This window comes from Camelus ferus, chromosome 25 (genome assembly GCF_009834535.1).
Source record: "Camelus ferus isolate YT-003-E chromosome 25, BCGSAC_Cfer_1.0, whole genome shotgun sequence".
Taxonomy (NCBI): Eukaryota; Metazoa; Chordata; class Mammalia; order Artiodactyla; family Camelidae; genus Camelus; species Camelus ferus.
The window spans coordinates 27,747,211-27,772,131 of record NC_045720.1 but is presented as its reverse complement, the minus strand read 5'-3'; the positions used below and the strand labels follow the sequence as shown (position 1 = coordinate 27,772,131).

At 31.5% G+C, this 24,921-nt stretch overlaps 1 protein-coding gene across 24 annotated transcripts in view; it reads left to right on the top strand.

Moving 5' to 3' along the window:
• The window catches only part of RIMS2 (regulating synaptic membrane exocytosis 2), a 489,839-nt gene that overhangs the window by 304,710 nt on the left and 160,208 nt on the right, over nt 1-24,921 (top strand). For 18 of the 24 annotated variants that reach the window (XM_032468081.1, XM_032468080.1, XM_032468083.1 and 15 more), the window contains 2 exons: nt 980-1,159; nt 2,066-2,175. In XM_032468081.1, coding sequence (XP_032323972.1) covers nt 980-1,159; nt 2,066-2,175 — 290 coding nt within the window. Of the gene's footprint in view, nt 1-979; nt 1,160-2,065; nt 2,176-2,989; nt 3,023-24,921 lie in introns of all 24 variants that reach the window. The other 6 variants (XM_032468078.1, XM_032468065.1, XM_032468070.1 and 3 more) reach the window with 3 other exon arrangements.

The following is a 24,921-nucleotide window of genomic DNA, read 5'->3' as shown; positions in this document are numbered from 1 at the left end:
AATATATAAGCATTTCCATTACTGTGGTTACAACTACGTGGGTAGGTAATAGTTTCATTTGAAGTATACTTTGGAATATGTATCACTTTGGAGTTCCAGAGCCAAAGCTAATGTTTTTTGGGTTGTCCCATAGATAGTGGGGGATGCTAGAAAACATTTACTGATTACATGTTAGCTATAAAAGTATTAATGCTAGACTACAGGGATACAAAAATCAATAGTGATAGGTGACTTAAATTTAAGTATACTTCTTTTAACAAGGATTAGGTTTTGCTATTGGATTTATTTGTTATAAAAGAAATCACATTGTTTCAAAATGATTATTACTTCAATCAATTAATCCCCATTTTGAATTGTGTTAGTTGGTATCACGAAACTGCACTGAACTAGATGGCATAGATTGGCTGATTAACCAGTTTTCTATGCAGTGATTTTTCTTATGCACCATATTTAAATATGGCTACAGACAGCAAAGTTGCACTATTTTCTCATAACATTTTGATTCTAACGTTTGAATGTTAGGTATATCAATATACTATGATTGTGTCTTTTTGTATCTTAGTTGATAGACTAATAAATAGCCTTAGGGACTTGAGAATTGTACTTCATGGTTTTCTTTACTCTTTTAAAAATGGTAGGAAAAGTCATTGAATTCTTTTAAAATAGAATTCTTCACATATTTCACATGTTCTATTTAGGGAATTCATTTTGGAAAGCAGGCAGTCTTGTTTTGATTATAACTGAGCAACTCCTATTGTCTTCAGTGGGAATTGCTATTAAAGACAAATGTTGGTTCCTTACAAATTCTTACGAACTTTAGTGAGAATTTGCTCAGAATGTGTTGGGGAAGAGAACTTTTTTTTTCCATACTCAGTAATTTTTAAACAATTACCTTTTTCAAAATCAATTTGATGCATCATAGCAAAATAGCAGAAGGGCACTAAAGATCAACTGAGCTGCTTTTTGACTAACGTTTCAGGGATTGTGAAGCAGCAGATAGACAGCCATATCACAGATCCAGATCAACAGAACAGCGGCCTCTCCTAGAGCGGACCACCACCCGCTCCAGATCCACTGAACGTCCTGATACAAACCTCATGAGGTCGATGCCTTCATTAATGACTGGAAGATCTGCCCCTCCTTCACCTGCCTTATCGAGGTGAAAGATAAATCAATCAGACTAACTTCCCCTTTGCCCCACCAGCACACCATTTTATTTTCCAGCAGCTCAATGGTCTCTTCTATCATCCTTGGCTGATCACTAATAACAATCAACACTAACCTTTTCAGTGTAAGCACACTATTTATATTCAGTGGATATAATAGTGTGTGGCTACCATTGTAATTTGTTTATTGAGTGTCCTGACTGCATTTGTTTTGTGATTTCTCATTTATCAGGAGTCTTGGGTAAATCCCCACATAATGCACCTCATAACTATCATGTTCTTCTCCTACAGAATGAGAAATTGTTTGTGTCCATTAGACATCACTTTTGGAATAATCATCATAATAACAATGAACAAAACTAGATTTTTAGTTTCTTTCTATCAATACTAATATCATGTATTAACCAATATCTTCTTTAGCTGAAATTTTAATTTTCCAGGGTTTTATTTGTAGTTTCATGAGATCATTTCTAATTAAGGGGTATCTCATATAAGCCTGAGTAAAAATCTCTTTGGATCAAGGGAGAAAAGTTAGTGTTAAGAGTTTGAAATCTGGTAGAAAGAAATGTAAAGCATTACCTTTTATTTTTCGAGCTGCAGAATTCTCCTTTTGCTTTCATATGGATGGAATACTAATTGACATTAATAATTCCATGGATTTTACTGTAGGATTTTGTGTGCATGTATCTGTGTATGTAAGCATATTACACAAACGTATAAACATCTTTTGCTATTTAGATAATCATTCAGATATCCATATTTTGTCCTACTTTCCTAACCTTTTAATCAGCAGCTAAACTTCTTTTAAAATTACACTATACAGCTATCATATGAACCAAATGTATTGAAAGTATCTAACTCATTCTATTGAAAATGAATATTAATGGCGTATCTTGTAGGTCTCATCCTCGTACTGGGTCTGTCCAAACAAGCCCATCAAGTACTCCAGTGGCAGGACGAAGGGGCCGACAACTCCCACAACTTCCACCAAAGGGAACATTGGAGAGAAGTAAGTTTTATTTCTAATTATGTCATATAGGAAATACACATGGAAGCTAAGGTGAACCAAGATTTTTTTCTCCTACCTTTGTGTTAGCTTTCTTCTGTTGTTAATTGAATGCCTTAGCTGCCTTTGCTGATATTCATATTTATAAATATATTTCTAAATATTACACATTTTGCATTTAAAACTTGTAATATTTGGAGGTAAAATAACGTATTGTTGCTCTTTCACATTTTTCAAATTTGAATAAATGCTCTTTAAAAAGTAAACTTAATGCTCTTAAATAAGCAGTTGGATGATTTTCTTTGCTACGACTAAGTTTATGTAATTGTTGATAGTTACATAAAGTTTATTAGTAACTAGCCAAATCAATTTTCACACACTGCAAAGGACTGGTTAGCTGATGCACAACAATGGTGATCCTTCTCAAAACTGGAGTACCAGAAAAAGGTAATCATGAATATACAAAGAAAGATGCATGTTGTACTGATATTTTTAATACCTTCAAATTTTTGCATAAGAAGCACTATTTGCTTACACACAGATGAACATACTCCCCAAACATTTATAAATTCTTGGATAAAGGACCTTTAAAAGCATGGATGATAGAGTATAATAAGTTTTAATGTCATTTTTTTAAATGGTCCCTTTATTTGGTAACTGGATGTGCTTTACCGGAAACAAACAAACAAACATACTTAAATCACCATTTAACTTTTCTTTAATAGATAATGCATTCTGTGCCTTTGGAAATTTCTGTTGTTTTTAACCCCTGTGCTTTGGTTCCCTTTTTTGTTTTGTTTTATTTTGTTTTTCCTAGACAATGGAGTCAAGGAGATAGAACCATATGAAGGTCTGTACATAAAGGAGGGTTTGTTTTGTGCTGACAGCCTTTTTGGGGGGCTATGTGAGCAAAAATAAACCCAACTGCAATTGATGTCCCTCCAGTGTGTAGACTTTCATATACAGTAAAATTATTTTCTTTTATGGTTCTGGTAAAGTAGTTGACTTTTGTTTTACTTAGAAAATATACGAAAGAGCTAAGTTTCTTTGATTCAATCAAATAAGAATGCAAAGAATTTAACTGACAAGGTAAATTTTTCTCTTTTTAAACATTTGCTTTTTGTGCAGAATACTATGTTTTGGGCAAGACTTTAACCAACGATATCAATTGCAGTCTGTGTTTATGTCATTGAGGATGTACACCTAGTCTAGTTATATTTATCATCATATATTTCATTTTGTATTTATGATGATCTTTTAACTATTAAATTTGGCTTTCTAGAAAAGAAAGTTGTTGAATTAGAAAGTGATTGTGCTTTTTACTTCCTGCATCATTTTTCATGTTGTAGCAAGAACGCTTATAGTGTATCAGTTACATATGTACAGTTTTATTATCAACACTACATTGTGACTCAAGAGAAAATACCGAGTCATGATATGTGGAGTGTCATACATTTACCAGGACAATAAAATTTTCTCTGCTGATTATAGACTTCTTTTCGAAACTGACTTTGTAAGTTTAAAGAATTATTGACTGTTTTTATTTACCGATGAATCTCCAGCACATAGAATAATGCCTGGCACATTATAGGCCTTCAGTAAATATTTGTTGAATGAATGCGTGAAATATTTATTTTCAAATTGAAAAACTACTTTAAATAGTGTAAAAAAGTACCATTAAAATAATCTTGTAATTCTCTGTATGTTTATAGTAAAATCCGTGTTTCTATCACCTATTTGTAACATATGTTTAAGTGCCTTGATTTGGGCAGCAATACTGTTATTGCCTTCAGAACAAGTTGTGTTCTTGTTGGTTGTAGTTGAACGGCTTATCAACTCTTATTTTGTGGTCTTTTTATTTACTATGTACTGTGATTTTGAGTAACTAAGCACTGTTGTGACTAACGGTCTGTTATGCTGCCCGATAAAAAGACTTCAGCAGCATTTCTACAGTTCTCAGTTATTTACATAAAAATGAGAGTATATAATTTTAAAAGTACTTTCCACAAGGAAAGTTACATAAACCATATGGAATTTTTGATCTCCTCTCCCCACAATTTTTAACAATAGAGTTTTGACATCATCTGTTGGCATATGAAGTCAGAAACAGTTTACACCGTAATTTTTTTAAAATTAATTTGAATATCTTCTATAGCAGTAGTCTGTCGAGATGCGAGTTGCTCCATTCTTTGTAATAGTAAAAATGCCAGAAAACTGACAGAGAGCTAATACTAAAAGTCGGAGTTGAGGAAATTTTTAAGGGGCTTGTCAACAGATGTTCTATTTACCCTGTATTTTTTGCCCTACAGAATCTATTAAAACCACAGTTTTCCTTTAATGTTTCTAACTGTGACTTTTCCATTTTTACAAACAAAAGGGAAGAGGGTCAAAACTTCTCTTATCCTTTCCAGTATGAAATAAAAGGGTTTTTTTTGGTTTTTGTTTGCTTTGCTTCAAAGTATGGATGATTTTAGCAGTGCTTTCATAAATGTTGATATGAGGACTCCAGTAAATACATAAGTGTTTCATTTTCTTTAGCTTTAAAGGAGATATATAAGGTGCATAACTCAAAATTGACTATCAATTAATGGTCTAAGTCAAATTATGTTTGGATTATTTCTTAAAAAGTTGTCAGATGTTGTAATTAAGTGACATTTTAGAATCAAAGTTATGATGTGTTTATCTTCTGATCCTGTTTAAAAGCGGAAAAAATTCCTTTTGACTTGGGATATATTTTAGTCTATTAATTAAATTAATTTAAAACTTTGTATATATTGGTTTTGACAGTGGTACAGTATTAGTCATCTTCTCTTTGAGAATCAAAGAAAATAGGAGCAATATAATGAAAGTACCATGTACTAAACAACTGTAAGGCATTATTATTATTTTTTATTTTTCCCTAACTTTGATGTACTGGCATTTTATAAAAATAAAAGCGAGTTTATAATACCATTTTTTGTTTGTCCAGAAGAATAGTTGTATAGTATTATTTTTCTAAGAATATATCAAGTTTGTAGACAAAGTATTTTGCCTACTTTAAAGTTATTACATATTATAAATATTTATGGGCTATAGTTTCTCTTTTATAAATCAAAGTTATCAGAAAAGGAGACTGTGATAATTTATTAATAGTACACTATTTGCTTCCACAGTATGTTGAAAACGTATTAAAAATAATATAGTCGTTTCTCCTTATAATCACTCCTTATATCATGAATAATTAAAAATTTTTTGTTTTGTTTTACTTAAGAGTAACAAATGTCCACCTTGGATCTTACTTTTTTCTTTACTTTTACTTGTGCAATTGCAGAAATTAATGAAGAAACTGGGCATGTGGACGAACAGGGGGGAGAAAAGCAGGGTGAAGAGGTCAAGGCAGGTCTGTCTGTGTGTCTAAAATAAATAATCGAAGTGTTTTAGAAATACAACTTTTCTGTTTCATGGAAGACTCTAGGCTTCAAGTTTATAAATATACAGTAAAGAATGGATTGTTTTTCGGTACTAATTTTAAAATAATTACTTAATTTTGTTAATGGAGAGAGATTATATAAGCTGTCTAGGAAATTTACCAGAATATTTAACTTCCGCATTTGAGCATTCTCCTTACTATATAAATCAAACTGAAATTATTCAACAATGTCTCTGACCAAGATTTATACTAATCCTTTACCCCAGCTTTACATTCATTTCCGATATTTACTCAAAAATGTTTATTGAAGATCTACTAAAAAGCTATTTTACCACGTGTTACACTGAGTACAGGAACATCGAAGTCCTAGCCTCTTCTCTCAACAATTTTTATTTTTTAGAGGCAAATTACAAGAAAATGTAGAGCAGAATAGAAATTCCCAAAGTTTAATTCTTGACATTTTTAGAAACTATTATAATTTATCCATGAAACTTTTTCTAAGGTAACAATTAACTGTAGGTTCCTCTTCATCCCAGCTCAGTATTGCTCTAATATTTATTGACAATTATAATTTCTCCCCAAAGAGTCCTCCTCCTAAATGGTATGGCTTCCGCAATAAAGTCATTGTTTAGGATATCATTAGTTTGGGGAATTCAGCAGTAGTTACTATCACTTTTATTTACTTTTAACTTCATTAAGATAAAGAAGCTCATTAATTGAGCCAGTTTGTCACCTATGCTTGACTCTCAAAATTAACTTAATTAGTAAATTACATTAGTTCTTAGAATCAAACCATAGCTATAATATTTCTAACTTACTATAAGATGACTTGTTATTCCCCATTTTATTTTTGTTTTTATTACTTTTCTTTTGGATAGGAAGAGTATACTTTACTCTTGTGTTCATTAGTGTGAGGTGTTATGTCTAGTGCATGGATTTGCTTCCCTAGCGTGTGATGCTATTTTTTGTGGTGTGCTTGGTTTTTATTTGGGTTGTTAATGACCTTAATTATTAATCACTATTGTCTGTTTTCAATGTTATAAAGACCATGAGGGAGAAACACCAAGCCCACCTAATAATGGGAAAAAAGGCAAGTCTAATATGAAGTTAACAGTGCCTTTCTATACATTAGACACGGTATTGACATTTGTCATGTGCATGAGTATGCTTTCTTAAATAAGTATAAATACAAGTACAGTCTAAATTTAAGTTACCCAACATTTAAAGTGTCTGCTCTTTTTAAAATGCATTTTTGAATATGGAATTTGTTTATGAAGTACTTACCTTATTATTGGATCCTGATACAACCCTATTCTATTGAAATGTATAGCATTAAAGTAAAAAGTTTTGCTTTGTTGGTCACATTAAGGAGTACATTCTGAGGAAAATAGTGACAGTCATGTTACCATGCATTTAAAAAACACAGTGTGCCTATTTTTCAGTCCAAAAGTTATTTTAAAATTAAACCATTTAAAAAATATTTTTGAGTAAAAATAAACTTAGTTATGAGTTCAACAATATTAAACAAACATTTATAGTATTTGTAGATTTTTCATTGTCTAAACAGTCACTGTATTGCCTAGGTAAGTAAAAAGATGGTTGATTATAATACTTAGATTTAATTTTCCTTTAATTATTAGTGATTTAATTCCATAACCTACCACAACTAAATTATGTCAAAAAAAAAGTAGGACTGTTTTTAAAGCCAGCTAAAATGTACATTTACATTGTACATGTAAAATGTTACATTACATAAAATGCCCTGTGTATGCAGTTTGACCCAACTTTTTGTTTCCAAAAGATTAAAGCTCTTTAAAAAAAACAAAAACAAAAACCAGTAGGATTGTATATGTTTTGCAGTAATTGATAATCAAATGTAGCTACACATGTTGATTTAGAATGTCAGCATTTTAATTTTTTTTCAATTTTTTATTTGTTTTTAGAATGTCAGCATTTTTAAATGGTTACATTGAGAAAAAATCAGCTTGCTAAAATTCTATTGTATCATAACAATTTCCCTTGTTATTGAGCCAAATTAAGAAATGAATAGTATTGTGCTTCAGTAATTTAGTTGAAATTTCCTTTAATCTTGAATATATTCTTTCTTCCCTGTCTTCATCTTTTATAAATAATGTCTATAATGTTACGTGTAAAATTGAATTAGCACTAAAATAATTTCACAATTTTTCTTACTGTGGAGTGTTAATTACTCATTAATACCCCTCCAAGCATAAAATTCTTAAAATTACAAAGGTTATTGTAAAAAGGTGAAAATAGTATAACAAAATTAATTATATCAAGTATTGTAAAATATTATTATTCTCTATAAAACGACAAAAATTTAAATAAGCCCTCAGTGACAAAAATTTGCATATTTGTCATTTTTATCTATTTCTTGACATCCACGGTTTTTTCTTAGTATTTACGAAAGGATATGTTCATATGTACTTAAACATATGTCAGCGATCTGAAAGAGTAAATAAATCTTACGTGTTCCATCAATTATTAGGATGCAACAAGTTTTAAGAACGTTTAATGCCATTTTGTACTTAAGTTCATTTAAGTGTATCAGGATAGTATCTGCTTCACATGAAGTGACTAAGTTACTAAAGAGTTTAACTGAGGAAGTACTCTCAGCAGGTTGTTTTGGTTTCTGGACCTCTAGTTGGTCCTGAATACTGTTAAATCTCTCACCTCTGGGCTGTTCCACTTTCTTGTTATTGACTTTGATCTTACATGTAAAGTTTCTATTGACAGCGATTATTGGGATCTCAGTCACTCACACTCATTATTAATTTTTTTAATCATTTCCACTGCAGAACATCACATTGTTGTGTAGCCCAATCCTATGTATGATAGAGTTGGATCTAGAAAAAAGTTAATGAATAAAAATTTGAAGATGAGAACTCTGTATATTTTGCTTAACACTAACTCTCATCTTTTAGCTTAATCTTTTGATGGGCTTCCTATAATTCAGGTCTAGGTGTTTAATATATCTTATTGCTGTTTCTTTTGGGAGAGACAAATTTACTCTTTATTTTGAATCTCATAGTGAAGTTCATGAGTAAGATTAAGGTGTGAGGTTGTTTTTTCATTGGTTAAAACATATTTGTAAAACAGAGAAAATGCTACTTTGTTCCTTCTTCTACTTTATTCCTTCTTCTACTTATATAATCAGACAGAAAGAAAAAGATGACAGTGAATTTTAGCTATAACTATGTATAAGAAATGACCAAGCATTGAGTTATTCAGTGGTGGCCTTATCGCTACCCTCTCTTCTGATTTATTATGGAAAGGAAGGGAATAATGAAGATAGCTTTATTCTACATCTTGATGAAGTGTCTGCCTATCATTTTTGAATAGACGTGGTATACGTTGCCCTTCAAATACTGAGATACGTTATCAGTCAGCCAGAGCTTCTCCATTAACCCTGTATTAAAGTCAGATTCTTTGGCATATGGAATCAGTTTCAGTTTCCTCAAATGACTATTTTCTGAAGCTCATCCTTTTTAATACATTGGCTCTTCGTACCTCTGATGAGCTAAAATGAGACTGCTGATTCCTTAACATTGCACTATAAATTAAAACTCAAAGAAGAGCATAATTGGTGAGTTTCTAGCTACTTATAATTTTTTCATTCATTCTATAAATATTTTTAATTTATTCATTCTTTCTAAAAATAATAATATTCCAGTCTCTGTTTTGGGTGCTGGAGATATACTAATGTACATATCAAACAGTGTCCCTGCCTTCACAGTCTTTTTATTTATTAGGGGAGGCAAATGATAAAAGAATGTAGCATAATTTCAGATACTAACAATTACAAAGAAGAAAAATAAATCAGGATAGTGGGATAGGTAGCATTCGAGAGAATAGGGCAAATGATTCTTGAAGTGTATTCTGAGAAGTATCCCCACCTAGGTAATATTTGAGCAGAGACTTCAAGTGACAGAATTACCACATGAAGGTCTGGAAAAGAAAAGTGTTCCTGACAGAAGGAACAGCAAATGTGAAGGCTCTTTATTGGGAGCCACGTTTGACTTGTATAAGAAACAGTAAAGAGGTCAGCTGAATGCTACAGAGTGAGAAAGGTGGAGAATGGCAGTAGGTGTGGTCAGAAAGGGGCTGGAGGGGTGACCCATATATGACCTATAGATCAGTGTTAGGACTTTGTTTTTTACTGAGTGAAATAGGAAGATTTTGATTACAGTGACCCAATACCATTTCTTCTTTTAAAAGATCAGTTTGATTCCTACATTGAAAATAAGCTGAAAGAATCAAGAGTGGAAATATGGAGAACTACTGGGAGGCATTCCCAATAACCCAGGAAGGAGGTGATGGTGGCTTAGACCAGAGTGACAGGAGTAGTTGGACTTTGGATAGCTGTTAAACATAGAACCAGCAAAATTACCTGACAGGGTAAGAGAGATGCAATGAGAACATCCAAGTCTTGGGTCTGAGTAATTGGAAAAACATGGAGTTTCTATTCATTGATATAGGGAAAAACTTGAGAAAAGTAGAATTGGTGGGGGTATCGGGTGCTCAGTTTGGGATATAAGTTAGAGATGCTGTTAGACACCTAAGATATGATGTCAAAGGCAGTTTGAAATATGTTTTGGATTCCAGGTTAGAGATCTGGACTGTAGTTAGAGGTATGAGAGTCATTCTTATAAGGAGAGATTTAAAACCACAAGGGCCATTGAGATTACAGGTGTAGATAGCTAAAAGAAGAGGTTCAAGGAGAATGAACTGAACTATTCTAATATTTAGAAGCTGAAAAGATGAAGCAGCAAGAGACTGAGAAAGAGTAGGAGGAGAAACAGTAGGGAAATCATGGGTTATAGTGTCTTTGAGTACAATTAAAGAAAACACGTGAAGTAGAAGAGGATTATCAAGAGTGTAAAATGATCACTGGATTTGGCAAGCAGGAAGTCATTGTGTTAACCTTTGTAAAGAGCAGGTTTGGTGGAGTTGTAGAGGGTAAAAGTTCAATTTGGATTTAAAAGAGGAGAGAAATGAAGGCAGTATAGTCACCTTTTAAAGAGTTTGGCTTAAAGAGAAGAAAAGAAATAAAAATCTAGAGCTAAGGGGAGAGGTCAGGGGAACAAGCACACATGAAGGATATGTGGGAAACTTTGTGTTCATTCTTTGGCTTTTAAATCTAGATCTACCAATTTGTTCTGTAGAACCGTCTGGTCCTGAGCCATCTGCCTATAGTTTACCAAGATATTTATGAGTGTTCTGTAGCTTTTCTCCTAGATTTAGAATCAAGAGTTTTAGATTTGGAAGGAGCCTTAGAAATCTTTAAATAAAACAGCTATTCTTTATTGTTAAAAAAGCAGAATTCTAAAGGGTAATTAGCTTTCTTCAATCCGCATAGTAGCAGATCTCTCGTTTTGACTCCCAGCCTTGTGCATTCATGTACCATGCCTTTTCAAGTGAATGGCATTCTCATTGCACGAGTTTCAGCCATTTGTTTTGTTTTAGATATTAGCCAACAGTTCAGCTCAATTCAACCAGTATCTGCTCTTTTCAGTGTTGTTGTATTAGGTAATCATTGAGGATGTAATGATCAGTAAGATATATTCCCTGCTTTGGGGAGCTTCAAAGAAAAAAACAAATGATATAATCATAACAACAAATGAAACATAGTTGGTAGAGTTATTTTATAGCATGTTACTTACATAAAGTCTTTTAAGATTGTAATACATATAGAGGAGGTAAGTTTTGACGTGTTCTGGGCATGTTTTCTGCCCCAAATATTTCTCCCACTACTGTGATAATACTTCATATTCTGATATTCTTTAATGTCTTAATTATTTTAATAATATAAAGCTTTTAGGCCTTCCAGAGCATTGACCTGAAGTGTTACCACATACAGATTTTCACAGGAAGCAAGTGAGAGCCTGTGAATGGAGAAAGTCAGGTGTGGAGAGAGAGATGCTAAAAAATGTAGTAGAGCACTGGGTACCTTGGGAGGGTGATCATGGTAAATTCTGCCTCAAACTAGCCCCAAATGTACTCTAAATAACAGTATTTGCTATGTAGATATGGTATAAATTAACTTTCTTAAATAGTTTGGTATATTTAAATTGCTTATAACAATACTTGTCACATAGTAAATACTAGTATTTCTTGCTGTAATTTTGTATTTTCAGCATACAATCTGAAAACTTTGGATTTAAAAGTAAAACTAAACCTGATTATGCCCATCATTCTGAACCAATTATTCAATACATATTATTTAGTAGTTCTGAGGAAAATAGTAACCTCGATGTGGTTCTTGATCACATAGTTTGCACACGGAACAATAGGAGGAAAGAAATCGACTGGATTGCAGTATGACTTATTGCATAAGATGCAATATTTGTATGTTTCAATCCACATGTAAAACTCAGCATGCATATATTTAGCATACTCTAAGTTTAAACCATTAGGACTTTTCAAGTTTTGTAATGTTTGTAGAACTCCATTGGAAGTAAATAAATTGGTTCTTAACCTCAGTTCTACTCCTAAGCACGTGATCTCTGGCAAGGCTTTTAATTTCTCTGAACCTGTTTCCTCTTCTGTAAAAATAGTGTCCTGTAAGGATTTTTAACAAAAACTAAGGTTTTGGAGATGTGGCTTATAGACAGTAAAATCTCAAGTAGTTTTGTTTCCAGTTTATTGTTTGTGTTGTTATTGTTTGGTTTCTGGGAACTTAACAAATACAACCTGCTAATTGTCTGTTAGTGAGTATATAAATTTTCTTTCCTGGGAAAAGGAAGAGAGGGAAGAACAGGTTATAAAGGAACTAAAAAGCAGTAAAAGAATTCTGACAGTCTTCATTATGGATGCTTGCTTCTGTAAGCATTCTAGGGATTGGATAGCGTTTAGGGTGACAGAGTGGACAGGCTTTGTTTCCCTGCCCCACTGTATTCTGGTGAATGCCTCTAGGGCGAGGAGAGTACCAGTACCCATGTCTGAACTTCCAAATTTGATTAATATCTAAAGAGGAATGGATTTTATAGTGGCATTGGTGGATATTTCCTAAATACAGTATTCTCTGCCCACTGAGATGAATGACCATTTGACCATAATTGAAATAGGAGAGATTCAGGGATACTTTAAAATAGTAAGGAATTTATCATATATTTTATTCAATTACATCTATTTTATGGAATAGTAACTGGATGACAGTGAGCAAGGGGGATTTGAAAGAAGGAGACTTGGGGCATAGGACTGTTTAGGCCATTTCAGTAGTCAACTGTATGCTCGCTTACATTACTTAACTGTAAACCAGTATTTTCTGATTTCTTTTCCTAACCTTTCCTTTTCTTCCTGAAGGCCATTCCTCCTTATTTTGCACTTCTTTTCCTTTTGCTCATTTCATTTCTTCTATTCAAAAGCTTCAATTGACTAATCAGATTTAGTAGAGAGCCCCCTCCACCTTGTATCTTTCTAACTTAAGCAGTTCTTCAAAACATGGCATGCTTGTATGGCTTGTATGGCTACAAGCAATCCTAAAGCCATCTTCTGTTTGATGTTGAAAATAACATAATCTTAGGAAGATGGTATGGTGCTAGAGAAAGAGCACAGGTTTTGGAACCTTGGCTTTTTATTCCCCAAATGCTATTTAGAGAATCAAATGAGGTAATGTGTGTGAAATTGTTTGTAAACTAGGATAACTATTAAGTTCTTAGCCTTATTAATCAGCTCTGTTTACTTACCTATAGAAACCACCTGATAGAAAGTCCTTTCTGTGTTTTATAGGATCAAATATGATGCTATATGTGAAAGCACATTAAAACATATAGTATACAAATATAATCTGCTAATATAGGCGTTTGTGCTCTTTAAATTGTTGTCTTGATATAGGAGTAGCTGTATGGTGTGATGAAAACTGGAATATAGTTATTTTGCAGACATATGGTTTTTTAAAATGTCATTTAAAAACATCTCATAGTTAAGTCATAATGAGTAAATCATTCTTAAAATTATCTAATAGTTATTAAGTCAATCTTTAAACTTGCCCCCACTACAAATAAAATTCACAACTGAATATTTACTTGATGCAATTACCACAACAAATTCTTTTCTGTCCTTTAATGGATTCCAAGTTTGCATCTGAGCAATGTGATGTATATTTTTCAAAGTCATACTTTCCAATTAAATTACACTATGTATCTTTGATTTTCACTTTTACTCTTTGGTAGTAGATAACATAATATCATGGGCAGCCACTTTGCACTTAAATTTCAATTTGAATATCTTTATTATTTAATGTTAAGAAGACTGTTTTTTAACTTAATCAAAATAGTCCTTTAATAGAAAAGGCTGTTGCACATTAAGTGCTTTTTTTTTTTTTTGCTATCTTTCATTAATATAACTAAAACAGTTTGCAAACAATTTGAACATTTTCCTGACATAAGATGACTTTGATTTAATTACTTGAAATCTTTCTTTTTAATTTTGTAACCTATAAATTCAAAGAGGGCTAGGTGTGGGTAGTTCTTTGCATTATTTGGGGGACAGGGAATTAATGAATCGGTAGTCAGTTCTATTCTTTTAATGACTTTAATTCTGTTTTAAAGTAGGCACTTGGGTTTCAGCAGAGGGTTTGATAATAACCACATTTAGAACATTTAGAAAATTTTGTAGACTCAGTGGCTTAATGTTATCGTCTCTGGAATAAGTGGAAAATCAGACTAATCAGTGATAAGAAGCAAGAGCAACTCTAATTTTAGAGCTGGAAGTTACCTTTGAAATTTCAAGAGGAGTTTTTTTGTTTTTTTTTTTTTTTTTTTTTTTTAATTTCGAATGTAACAGATTGGAGGCAGATAGGCTTATGAAACTTGTCTAAGGTTAATGGCAGAAATGTTGCTAAGAGCCACCTTGATTTCTGGCTTAGCTCAGTAACGTATCTGTTAACCTCTCGTATCAATCACTGATTGCCTTGATTTAGGTCTTGTTTCATTGTTGTGTTGGCTGATATTTATAAATGGATGGTTATGAGGCTTTTTTTGTTACTTTCATATAATAGATTTTCTTCAAGTAAAATGTTTGTAGACTCAGAGAAAGTGTTTAAAAATTAACCACCATTAAGGTTTTTAGCTCCGCACTTCAGAAGATACTTTCTACCAACATATAGAAAGGCATTTTCAAAACAAGCCATTTCTACTTCTACACATTCAACCTTACTTCAAAAGATAGTGTGTCTTCCTTTTTTGGATCATCTCAGATTTTATCAAATGGTGAAAGGTGAAAGAACTTTTTAAGGGACAAATGATTTTAGAAAATTTGATTTTAGGTACAACTCTGTATTGCTTGTAAAACTTTAAATGTTGTATATTGGTAGATAACCAAAAGTACAGGTCATTCAAAGTTCAGAAATACTGTATTATTGATGAGTTTCTTTTCCCCATCATGGGGGAATTAGTCTGTTGTTTTTGTATTACTACAGACTAACTTTGGTTAAGGAACAGATGATTCCTTTGTTCTTTTTAACAAACAAGGGCTTAATTAGAGTCTCAAAATCTATTAGAATATTTCTGTATTCTTTAAAGGTTTTCAGGCTTCTCTTTCCACTAGCAGTTGATTCAAATATATCGTCTTTATCCAGATTGTGACTATTTGGGAATTCTATATTGCATCTTTATCAGATTATTTACTGATTAGGAAATCAGGGGGCCAACTACACACCCAATTGTAAATTTAATACTCCCAAAACAAGAAGTGTGTTTCCTTGTGGGAGCTGACTTAAGTTAGACCAGAATAAAATGTCCATTATTAATAGCATTTACTTCAGATCCAGGAACTGGAAAACCCTTATACTTAATGCAGCCAATTCTAGCAGTAATCAAAGATGATAGCGTTTCCAAGATCACCTTTATTTGATGTTGCAATATAGCATTTTTTTTCATTTTTGACAGTGATTTTATCTTCCTAGTTATGTTTTGCTTAGCTTAATATTATAAAATCAGTTAGTATTCTACTATTTATGGCCAAAGGTGGATAAGTACCAGAGTCATTTATGGCATGGTAAAACTTCATGGGGACAAAAATGTACGCAAGTGGTCACGGTAGCGTTATAAACATGCAAATAAAAAGAGGCAGGTGAATACTTAAGTGTTTATGAATAATACTAAGAGATGAAATGATGACCAATGAGTCTTTTGATACATGACCTACAGGGCCCTACATGAGCTGTACTTCATCCACTTCCCAAACCATTACCTCTTCAACCTCATCTTCTATGACGTTCCCTTTCGATCACTCTGCTCCAGCCACAGAGACCTCCATGCTCCTAACTCAAGACACTTGCCTGTGGTATTCTTCTGCCTGTAATGCCCTCCCTAAATAACAATATGGGTAACCCCCTTACTTCCTTAAGTTCTTTACTCAAAACTTGCCTTCTTAATGAGGATTTCCATGACTACTCTATTCAGACTTTCATCACATCCTGGACATTTCATTTACTTCTTACCTACTTCATGTTTGTCTTAGCACTATCAATATCTAAGTCACAAAATATTTTACTCATTTATCTTATTTGTAACTTAATTCTCCCACTAGAATATGAACTTTATGAGAGCATGGATTTTTGTCAATTTTTGCTTTTGCTATTATATCCTCAGTGCCTAGGCATGGCTAGATTATAGTAGGTGCTGAAAAAATATTTGTTGAATGAATGAATGTTAAATCACACTACAAATAATTTTAAATGATCTTAGGTAAGTTAGGTAACTCATATTCAGTGATACCAAACTGTTGCTAATTTTTATTGACATAATATCACATAGTACATACCTTTTTCTGTCATTTAATGAAAATACTAAATATGGTAGTAAAATAAATAACCATTTTATCTTACCATGTATTAAAATGTGTTATGGATTTTCTCTTGATATATATGAAAATCTCTGCATTTTAGTTCCATATAAACATTTCATTTTATCACACTAAAATAATGTGTAGCAAAATGTTTATTTCTGAAATAAATCAGTATTATTTAAGAACACATTTTTTTCAAATTATTTAAATTATCATTTTCTTCATACCTTCAATTATCTTTTATTGAAAATAGACTTTGGAATTTCTGGGAAGTAAACGTAAGTGCTTTGGATTTTGAAATCCAAGAAAAAAATTTAAATGTCATATTCCTATATGTAAAACATTAACTATGTACTACTGGAAGTTTATGGAAGAATTTAGGGGGAAAATATTTTTTAAAAATTAGACCATGAAGTATTTTAGGTTCTTATTACACAAATTATCTCATGTTTCTGACAAGCTCTGATTAATTTTTTTGATTTATACTAGAAGTTACATGGGAAGACCAGCAGAAAAAGGTGAATGGTACATTAAGTGATGACAAACCATTGCCAACAAAGAAACATCACTCTGAGCCAGGTTTGTCAGGAGTTGGAAAACCACTGAAAGCATGAGGCGATAAGCATTGCAGTTCATGCTTTTTAAACATGTGTGTGCTTGTTGTACCTCAACCTTTTCACTGTGGTGTGAACATTATAGTGTATAGAGTCCACTTGCAGTGGTGAAAACTTAATTTCAAAATTTGTTTAGAAAACTAATTACACATATTTTGGAGGAAAAGAGTAATTACTTCTTAGATTGTTTCTTTAGGGAAAAAATGACAAACTTATGCACAAATGATAACTTATATATTTGGCTGTTTTGACCCAAATTAAAATACCTTAATGAGAGGTGCTTACCTCCATAAAAAGCACTATAGAAAGCTCAACATAGTTTTTTAAAGTTTGTCTTTGTCGGTCATTCCTTATTTTTAATTGCAAATGCTATCGAGGTATTATACCAATTGGTAATGATTTATTTACAACTTTTTGAGCTAAAATATTGCAACACAAAATGTAGCATGTTATGTGAATTGAATAATCTCTTCAAACCATTAATTCTACCAATAATTTGAAATGAAGTGATTTTATTTTCCTCTCTCTTTCTTCTCTTTTTTGGGGGAGATATGATTAACTAAGTAGAAGACAAAACTTGAACCAGAAGTAAAAAGAAGAGAAGCAAAGTCTAGAGATAATCAATCAACTGAATAATCAGTACTACTTTTAATCAGTAATTGGATGAAAGTACATTAAAAATTTTATTCAAAATTTTATAATGCAGATGGATTTTTATAATAACATCATCATTAAAATGGCTGTTTCTGTAGTTACTGGGTTGATGTATTTTCATGTGGTGACTCAATTCATGTTAAATCTCTGAAACGTATAGTTTAAAATATGTCAATATATAAGTTAAACTAACTTACTAACAAGTATTCATGGCTATCCTGTTGTATGCCAGGCATTATGGTTGGCACTGAGTTACTGAAATAGACAAAAGAGAGATGCAGCAATTGCCCTCACAGAGCTTACATTCTGGCAAAAATACATAAATTAAAAAGTTACACTACTAATCTATTATATTTGTGATAGTGCTATTAAGGAGAATTGGGTGTTTTGAGAAAAAGTATTGTTACGTAAGTCTAGAGAGCAAGGAAAAATGCCACACTGCCAATGACTTAATCTGTGAATTCTCTTTTAGTGAAATGGATACATACTGAAAATTTTAAAAAATAAACTAGAATTCACATTGGGAATTTAAATATACTCTGGAAGTTGTAAGAAAAATGTGTTTTTTTGTTTCAGATCTTCAATTAAGAGTCAGTTTATTTGGAAAATAATAATGAGCTTAATGTGTTCAGGGGATTTTAAAAAGTAAATGAAGTAAATATAAAATTGATTTTTTGTTATGATTTATGTAACAAAAACTATTACTGTAAAAATATCTCCTTGCTGTGGTGTGTGATATGGGTTATCCTTGGTCGTAAACTATTGTTTATTTGTCTTGTTTGCCATCATGACTGCTTACATAAATATGTTTGTGGCTATATATATCTATGTAAATAAGTTACATTGTATATTAAAATCATGAAAGAATGCAATATTTCCTGAAATATTTTTAAATCTCACAAATTTTAAACATCTCCTTTAAATATTATTAATTTGTGTATTCTCATATATTGCATTTTTTAATCACTTAAGCCTTCTAGCTGAATATGTGTGCAGTAGAGGAAAATTAATATTATTAGAGTGCCTTGATGTCGTGCTTAAAGTTTTTATAGATTTTTCTGTTTTGGCAATTGTGCATTTTTCTATGTAGTGGAAAATTCCTGGCAATTCAAACTATAGATGTTGTGAGTAAGTATGCAATATGCTAAGGCAGTAAATTTTGGTGCTCATAAATATTTTTGCTTGTTTCTAAAAGAATGGTGGGATATGTTGAGAACATTTTTAATTATTGAAACTTTGGAGTGATAGAACGGGAGGAAAATAGAGGGATACCAGGTGGGGCTAATTACACCTCATCATGTTTAGAAGTCTGGACTTTACAGAAGATGTGCTTGGATTCATTCTTTATTTTATATTTAACTATATATACCATATTAATAATCTAGTAACTATAATCAGTGTTTATTAATACATAATCTTTATTCACTAAAATCTAAGAGATCATCTTCCATTAATTGTCAGATATTCTTCATCAGAAGATTATTGTAGTAAACTTGTGGTATTAGAAAAAGTTTGTGAGGACTTGAACTCAAACCTGAGATGCATAGTTGGCTATGTCTCAATAGCATATATTGTTATCTATTTCTGTTGCTGTTTTATGAAAATCTATGCAAGAATACCCCTGGGGATTTTGCCATTTTTAGGATGTATACTAACAGTTAAAACATCACTTTAAATTTTTATTTTGAATATAAGACTGTAGAACTGGAGGACTACATGGCATTATGTAGTCTAGAAAATGGATCAGCAAATACTTGGATGAACCTTAAGTATCATGGATTCATATCTGCTTCTTTTAAGAAAAGTTTTGACATCTTTGAAGTAGACTGTGCTGAGAGAATGGGTGATTTATTTTCAGTATTTCTAACTTAACTGACAGCAATATAGATAAAAATCCCTGGAAAATATAATGATGTTTATCATATTAGCATCTTTGATGTGATCATTAAGATAAGAATTCTACAAATGATTTTAAAGCACAGGTTTTATGGGTAATGTTCAGAGTGAATCACTAAATGTCTTCCTCATGTAGAATGTGGGTTAGATTTTGTTCAGGCCGTAAAGTTAACAAAACATTCTTAATGCAAATCAAGGACATATGAGCAGAGAAAATCTGTTGTTTGTTTTTTCAATGAACAGTCTGATTCTAGACTAGAATACTATGGCCTATAATAATGTAATGTTATTAAACATTGAAAACAAGGTTTAATCTGTTGAAATTTATTATTTTCACTTAATGAATTTATCTGTTCTGATAGTAATTAGAGTGGTATCTGGGAAAAGAGCATATTTTTACCTAAAATATTTTATCTTATATATTACTTAAACTCAGTCCACAAAAAAGTCTGGTGAGAAAGCTAACTTAAATTATCAGCTAAATGAATGTTTTAGAACTGATAAAGTTTTTCAGTTTCTCCAAAATGAGGAACTCTTGAGTTAAATAGTTCAGACTCTGCTTTGAGATATAATTATAAATGATTTCTGATATGTTTGAGGATTAATTGATACTATTCACAAAAGGATTGTCCACCTTGATTTGTCATTTTCCAAGTGGAACATACACTTTATCTAGAAAAATCTTGAATTGACGTAGCTACCCTTTCTGCAGTTACCCTGAAACGTGACAGTGCTACTTACCTTGAGGTATCTTATCTGGAGGATAAATCCTTCTGGAAGAGTGACGGCAATGAAACACTTTGCTCGGTTACTGTATGAATATACAGTATTTTGTAAATTGAAAACATTCAAAGTAACAAGTTGTGTTTTACAAGTTGTGTGTGCTTACTTCCCCAGTTTGGGCATTGTAAGATTTAGTTAATATATTAAGCTTTAATTTTTTTCTACCATGGACGTTTCCATATTGTATTCTTTAAGAATCTGTAACTATGGATAAGGTAGGGATTTTTTTTTTTTTAACTTAGCTCAACCTCTGGAATTGTGTTTTATAAAATTTATCCTAAGGTAAGAGGAAAAGTAAATATTCAAAATTTTATTTTTTAGTGAATTTTGTACTTCAGTGTTTTTTCTTGACTATTTGGATGTTATGGACTTTTGTTTCCTTTCATTCTCGAATAGTTTGACATTCTCTAACAGAAACAATTTATTTCAGTCTAAGTCAATATTCTAATCTAGTCTTCTAAGTAGATGCTAGTCTAATCCATCTAATCTGGAAAAAAGCATCGAGGTTGTGTTCTTGGTCAGTATTAGCAGATTGGTAATTTCTGATTATTTCTGGATTATAGAGTCAATGTACTTTATTTTTGGCAGAAAAAAGTAATAAACTAAGTTAAATATTTTTTGTAGAACACAAATCAACTGATGGAAGTTTGGAATTAAGTACTACTGACACCTTCATATGTAAATACAGTGTTATTTGTTAACAAGCATGTTCTTCTGTGAATAAAGTGAGATTTCATGGACTTATGAATTTAGTTGCTCATTTAAGTTGACTGAGTTTCCTATGAACATACAGATAAGGCCAAGCCTGTACTTCAGTGACTTTCTTTTTTATAACAAATAGTATGCTGTAGTTTGGAAATCAATTATTTTAAACTCCTTCAATAAGTACTCTAAGTATGTTTTTCTTCTGCATTTAAAATTGCCTTACATGTCAGACTTTAAGGATAGAATCAGAAAAAAATGACACAGCTACAGATAGGAAAAAGACATTTAAAAGATAAACATTTTTGTTACTGTTTTTAAAAGCTTAATATTTTTAAAGATTGTACTTTGCTTATTTCAGTAGGCAGGTAGAATTTGTAAATATTCAATAATTTTATGGTTGTTGGCGAAATTATAGAAAGTAATAATTAGTTTAGAAAATAAATTCAATTCACTTAGACTGGGGAATTTTTCAACAACATTTTTGTCACAGTAGAGAAGTTCTAGTTTGAAATCGGTAAGCTTGGTACACATTTTGTTTTTATATTCTAGGTCTGTCCTCATCTTTGTATTGTTGAGGCGCTTACTAAGTAGACGCTTATTTAGGCTTCGTTTTGAAAGGTGTTGTTCCTCCCCTTGAAGGAAACATTCTTAAGGCTCTTGTGACCTTTAAAAAGCCCTCATGATATGATTAACTTTTAGTTATCTGCAAGTTCTAATATACACACTTAGGCTTGAGGTTTCTGTTTCATCATCAGGAATCTTTTTAAGAGAATACTTACTCCCATAGGACCTATATTAACTCAAGTACAGTTAAATCTGATAATAGGACCAATAGCATGTCTGTTGTTAGCCAGACATCAGATTTTCAAATAGATATCTTATGCCCTTGTTAAAAACTGCATTTATGGATAAACAAGCCTCATGTCTATGTCTTTTTAAATTAAGTTGATTACAGGTTATTATTTCTGTTTGAACTTGAGATGTATTCAGTTGAAATATAATGCTTGTTAATATATTATATTGGCAAGAAGAATTTTGCTTTGCACACAATTTTACATAAAAGCTGATATTATATTCAGTCTCATAAACTTACTTTTTTACCATATAGCCAAATGAAAATTATTATTTTATATATCTGTTTATCTTCAGTAGGTTTTTGTAATTTTAAGAATCAATACAGGCAGCTTTAGTGTGTGTGTGTATATATATATATGTTGTATTATTTTACTTAACTAAAAACCCCATTCTTTTTATAGTTTGCACCTTGATGGTACCTTAAATTTTAAAATTTTTTTCCATAATAATTACTATAAATGATGTTTATGAGTTATTCATTATGTTTTATAAATATATTTCAGTATAATATATGAAAATACTTTCTCTTTTGTTAGCTCGTCTGATGGAATGAACCCCTCCCAAAATACTGTGTATTTTTATTACAAAGTCTTTATATTTTCTGAGTCTGAAACTAAGATGCAGCCATAGTTGTGATAGTAACAGACACCTAACAGAGAGTATACTTTTACTGTTCTTAATCACTCTAAGTGGTTATTGGCTAAATAAAATGTTGGAAAGACTTCTTAATCAAAGTACCATTAACAGCATTGAAAGTAAAATGTTTGTGGCAAAGTAATGATTAAAGGAAAAGCGGGGAGATGGGAAGAGTGAAGGGGATACTCAGCTTCTTCAAGGTTCCCTGAAGTCTGCAAATCAATACAATAATATTTGTGAAATGAGTTTTTATAGTTTCTTGCCACTTAAATAAGACATAGCTGTTTAAATGGTATTGTTGACTATAAGTTTCTCTTTTTAAATGTGGCTGTTTTAATACAAATAATATATAATAAAAACTGTAACCACAGAGAAGACAAGAAAGCCAAACATTTAAAAAATAAATATTTGGTATAACTGAAAGTTAGACATTGAGATTTTATGATTTAAGTGAGTGTTCTGTCTGCTCATTAAAGTTGTGAGTTTTTATGTAAGGTTAGTTTTGATCTATTAATGGATCATACTCACACAAGTGATAGAAAAATGACTTACTGGGCACTTTAGTTAGATTGTGAAACTCTTCTATTTTCATCCTTTTCTATAATGTAACTGTTGTATTATTTTCTAAAAACAATTAAATTTTTGGTGCTAAGTGTTACTATATTCCTCCCAAGAGTAAAAAGCATTGGTGAATTATTTGCTTAGTTGTACCATGGTACTTCTTTTTAAACCTGTTCTAAACAGTACTATATATTAAAGTATCAAGTCCAAGTGTCACCATGAAAAGGTTTTTTCCCTTGTTTGACTTTTATTTTCACATGTTTTTATTGGGTCATATAGCATCTAGTAGAAAGAAAATTGACCTGGTAATCAGGAGACCTCTGTTCTGTTTCTGGTTCTGCCATTGAACTTGTTTTGTGACCTTGGGTAAGTCACTTGGACTCTATTCAGTTATTCTCTATAATAAATTAATGAATGGGTTGAGAAGAATTTTGAATGTTTTGAATCCATATAAGATGAAAAACATCGCCTCAATACCATTATAAAATGCTCAAGATACAGGAAAATACTAGGTAGAGAAAGAAGCTCCATTTATTTATGTTGTTATTGTGTTTTCTGCAAAAAAAAATCTTTGAGATGGAATATACTTAAGCAGTTATTTCATCCAATTCACACCAAATTCATTTTAACATGTGTGGAAACTGCTTTAGTAGTGTGGTAAATACGTATGTAGGGAAATTTGCATGTTAAAAATAATGCAAAATATACCATTCAGCATTAACCTATGATACTAATATATCGAAGAGTTTTCTATTTTATCTTCTGTGAGAAATGGGTGGACTGGGGATGTGAAAGAAAATATGGCATCTAGCACGTTAATGTATGAATACATTTCAGGAAGGTAATACTTTTCTAGTGGTCTATCCTATTAGCAAAGTCTAGTTTGTTACATAACTGTGATGAGATTTAGTGTCTAATTTTGAATAAGTCAAAGATGTGCTCACATTACAATCAAAATGATATTGTTAAGTTTCAAAATATGTCATTTCTTTTTCAGTTCTCTATAATTCATGCTAGTATTTCTCTTTTTTCTTAGAAAAAGAAGTTTTGGTTATCTCAGCACTTATTTCCTAGTGGAAAATTTTTGTTTTCTCATTATTCAGGAAAAGAGATAAATTTGTTATAGGAAAGATTTCTCTCGAGTTATAATTTCAATATATCAATATTCCAAAGGTATTTTTATATAACATGTTTTTCTATAAATCACTCAAAAATTATGATACAGGTATTGCAGAAATGAATGTGGTGTTTTAGTTTAAGAATTTAGTAATACCAGATTTGAAGCTAAGAAGGTAATTAAAATAGGACGTTCTGGTTTTGTGTTATGTTGTTCATCTGTATCAGTCATACTAATACTAACTCACTAATACCTTTAGAAAAATTTTTTCTTAGAATGCTCAGTTTAGTAGAGATTTCCTGGTTAATGGCTGTATAAAATATCTTCCCAAATTATGTGCTGAAGTGTTCCCAAATTATGTGCTGTGTCTGTTATAGTAGATATTAGATTTGGATGGGCAAATTTAAATGGAACAGTCAGTGATCTGTTATGGCTGTCTGTAAGAACTTTCTGAATAAACAAGCCTTATCAGGGAATATGATCGAAGAAAATTTGTCTAAATTGAAGACTAACTTGAATTTTTAGTATTTAAATATAGCCATATATTTCAGATACTCTTTTTATAATGAGTTTTATTATATTTGTTACTCTCTGTAATATTTTCCTGACAATATATTGCTGTACTGAAGTAATTCAGTGACTTACTGGTCTGATGGCCATACTTATTTTCATGTGTGCCCTGATCATTTTAGGAAACTTAAAAGGCA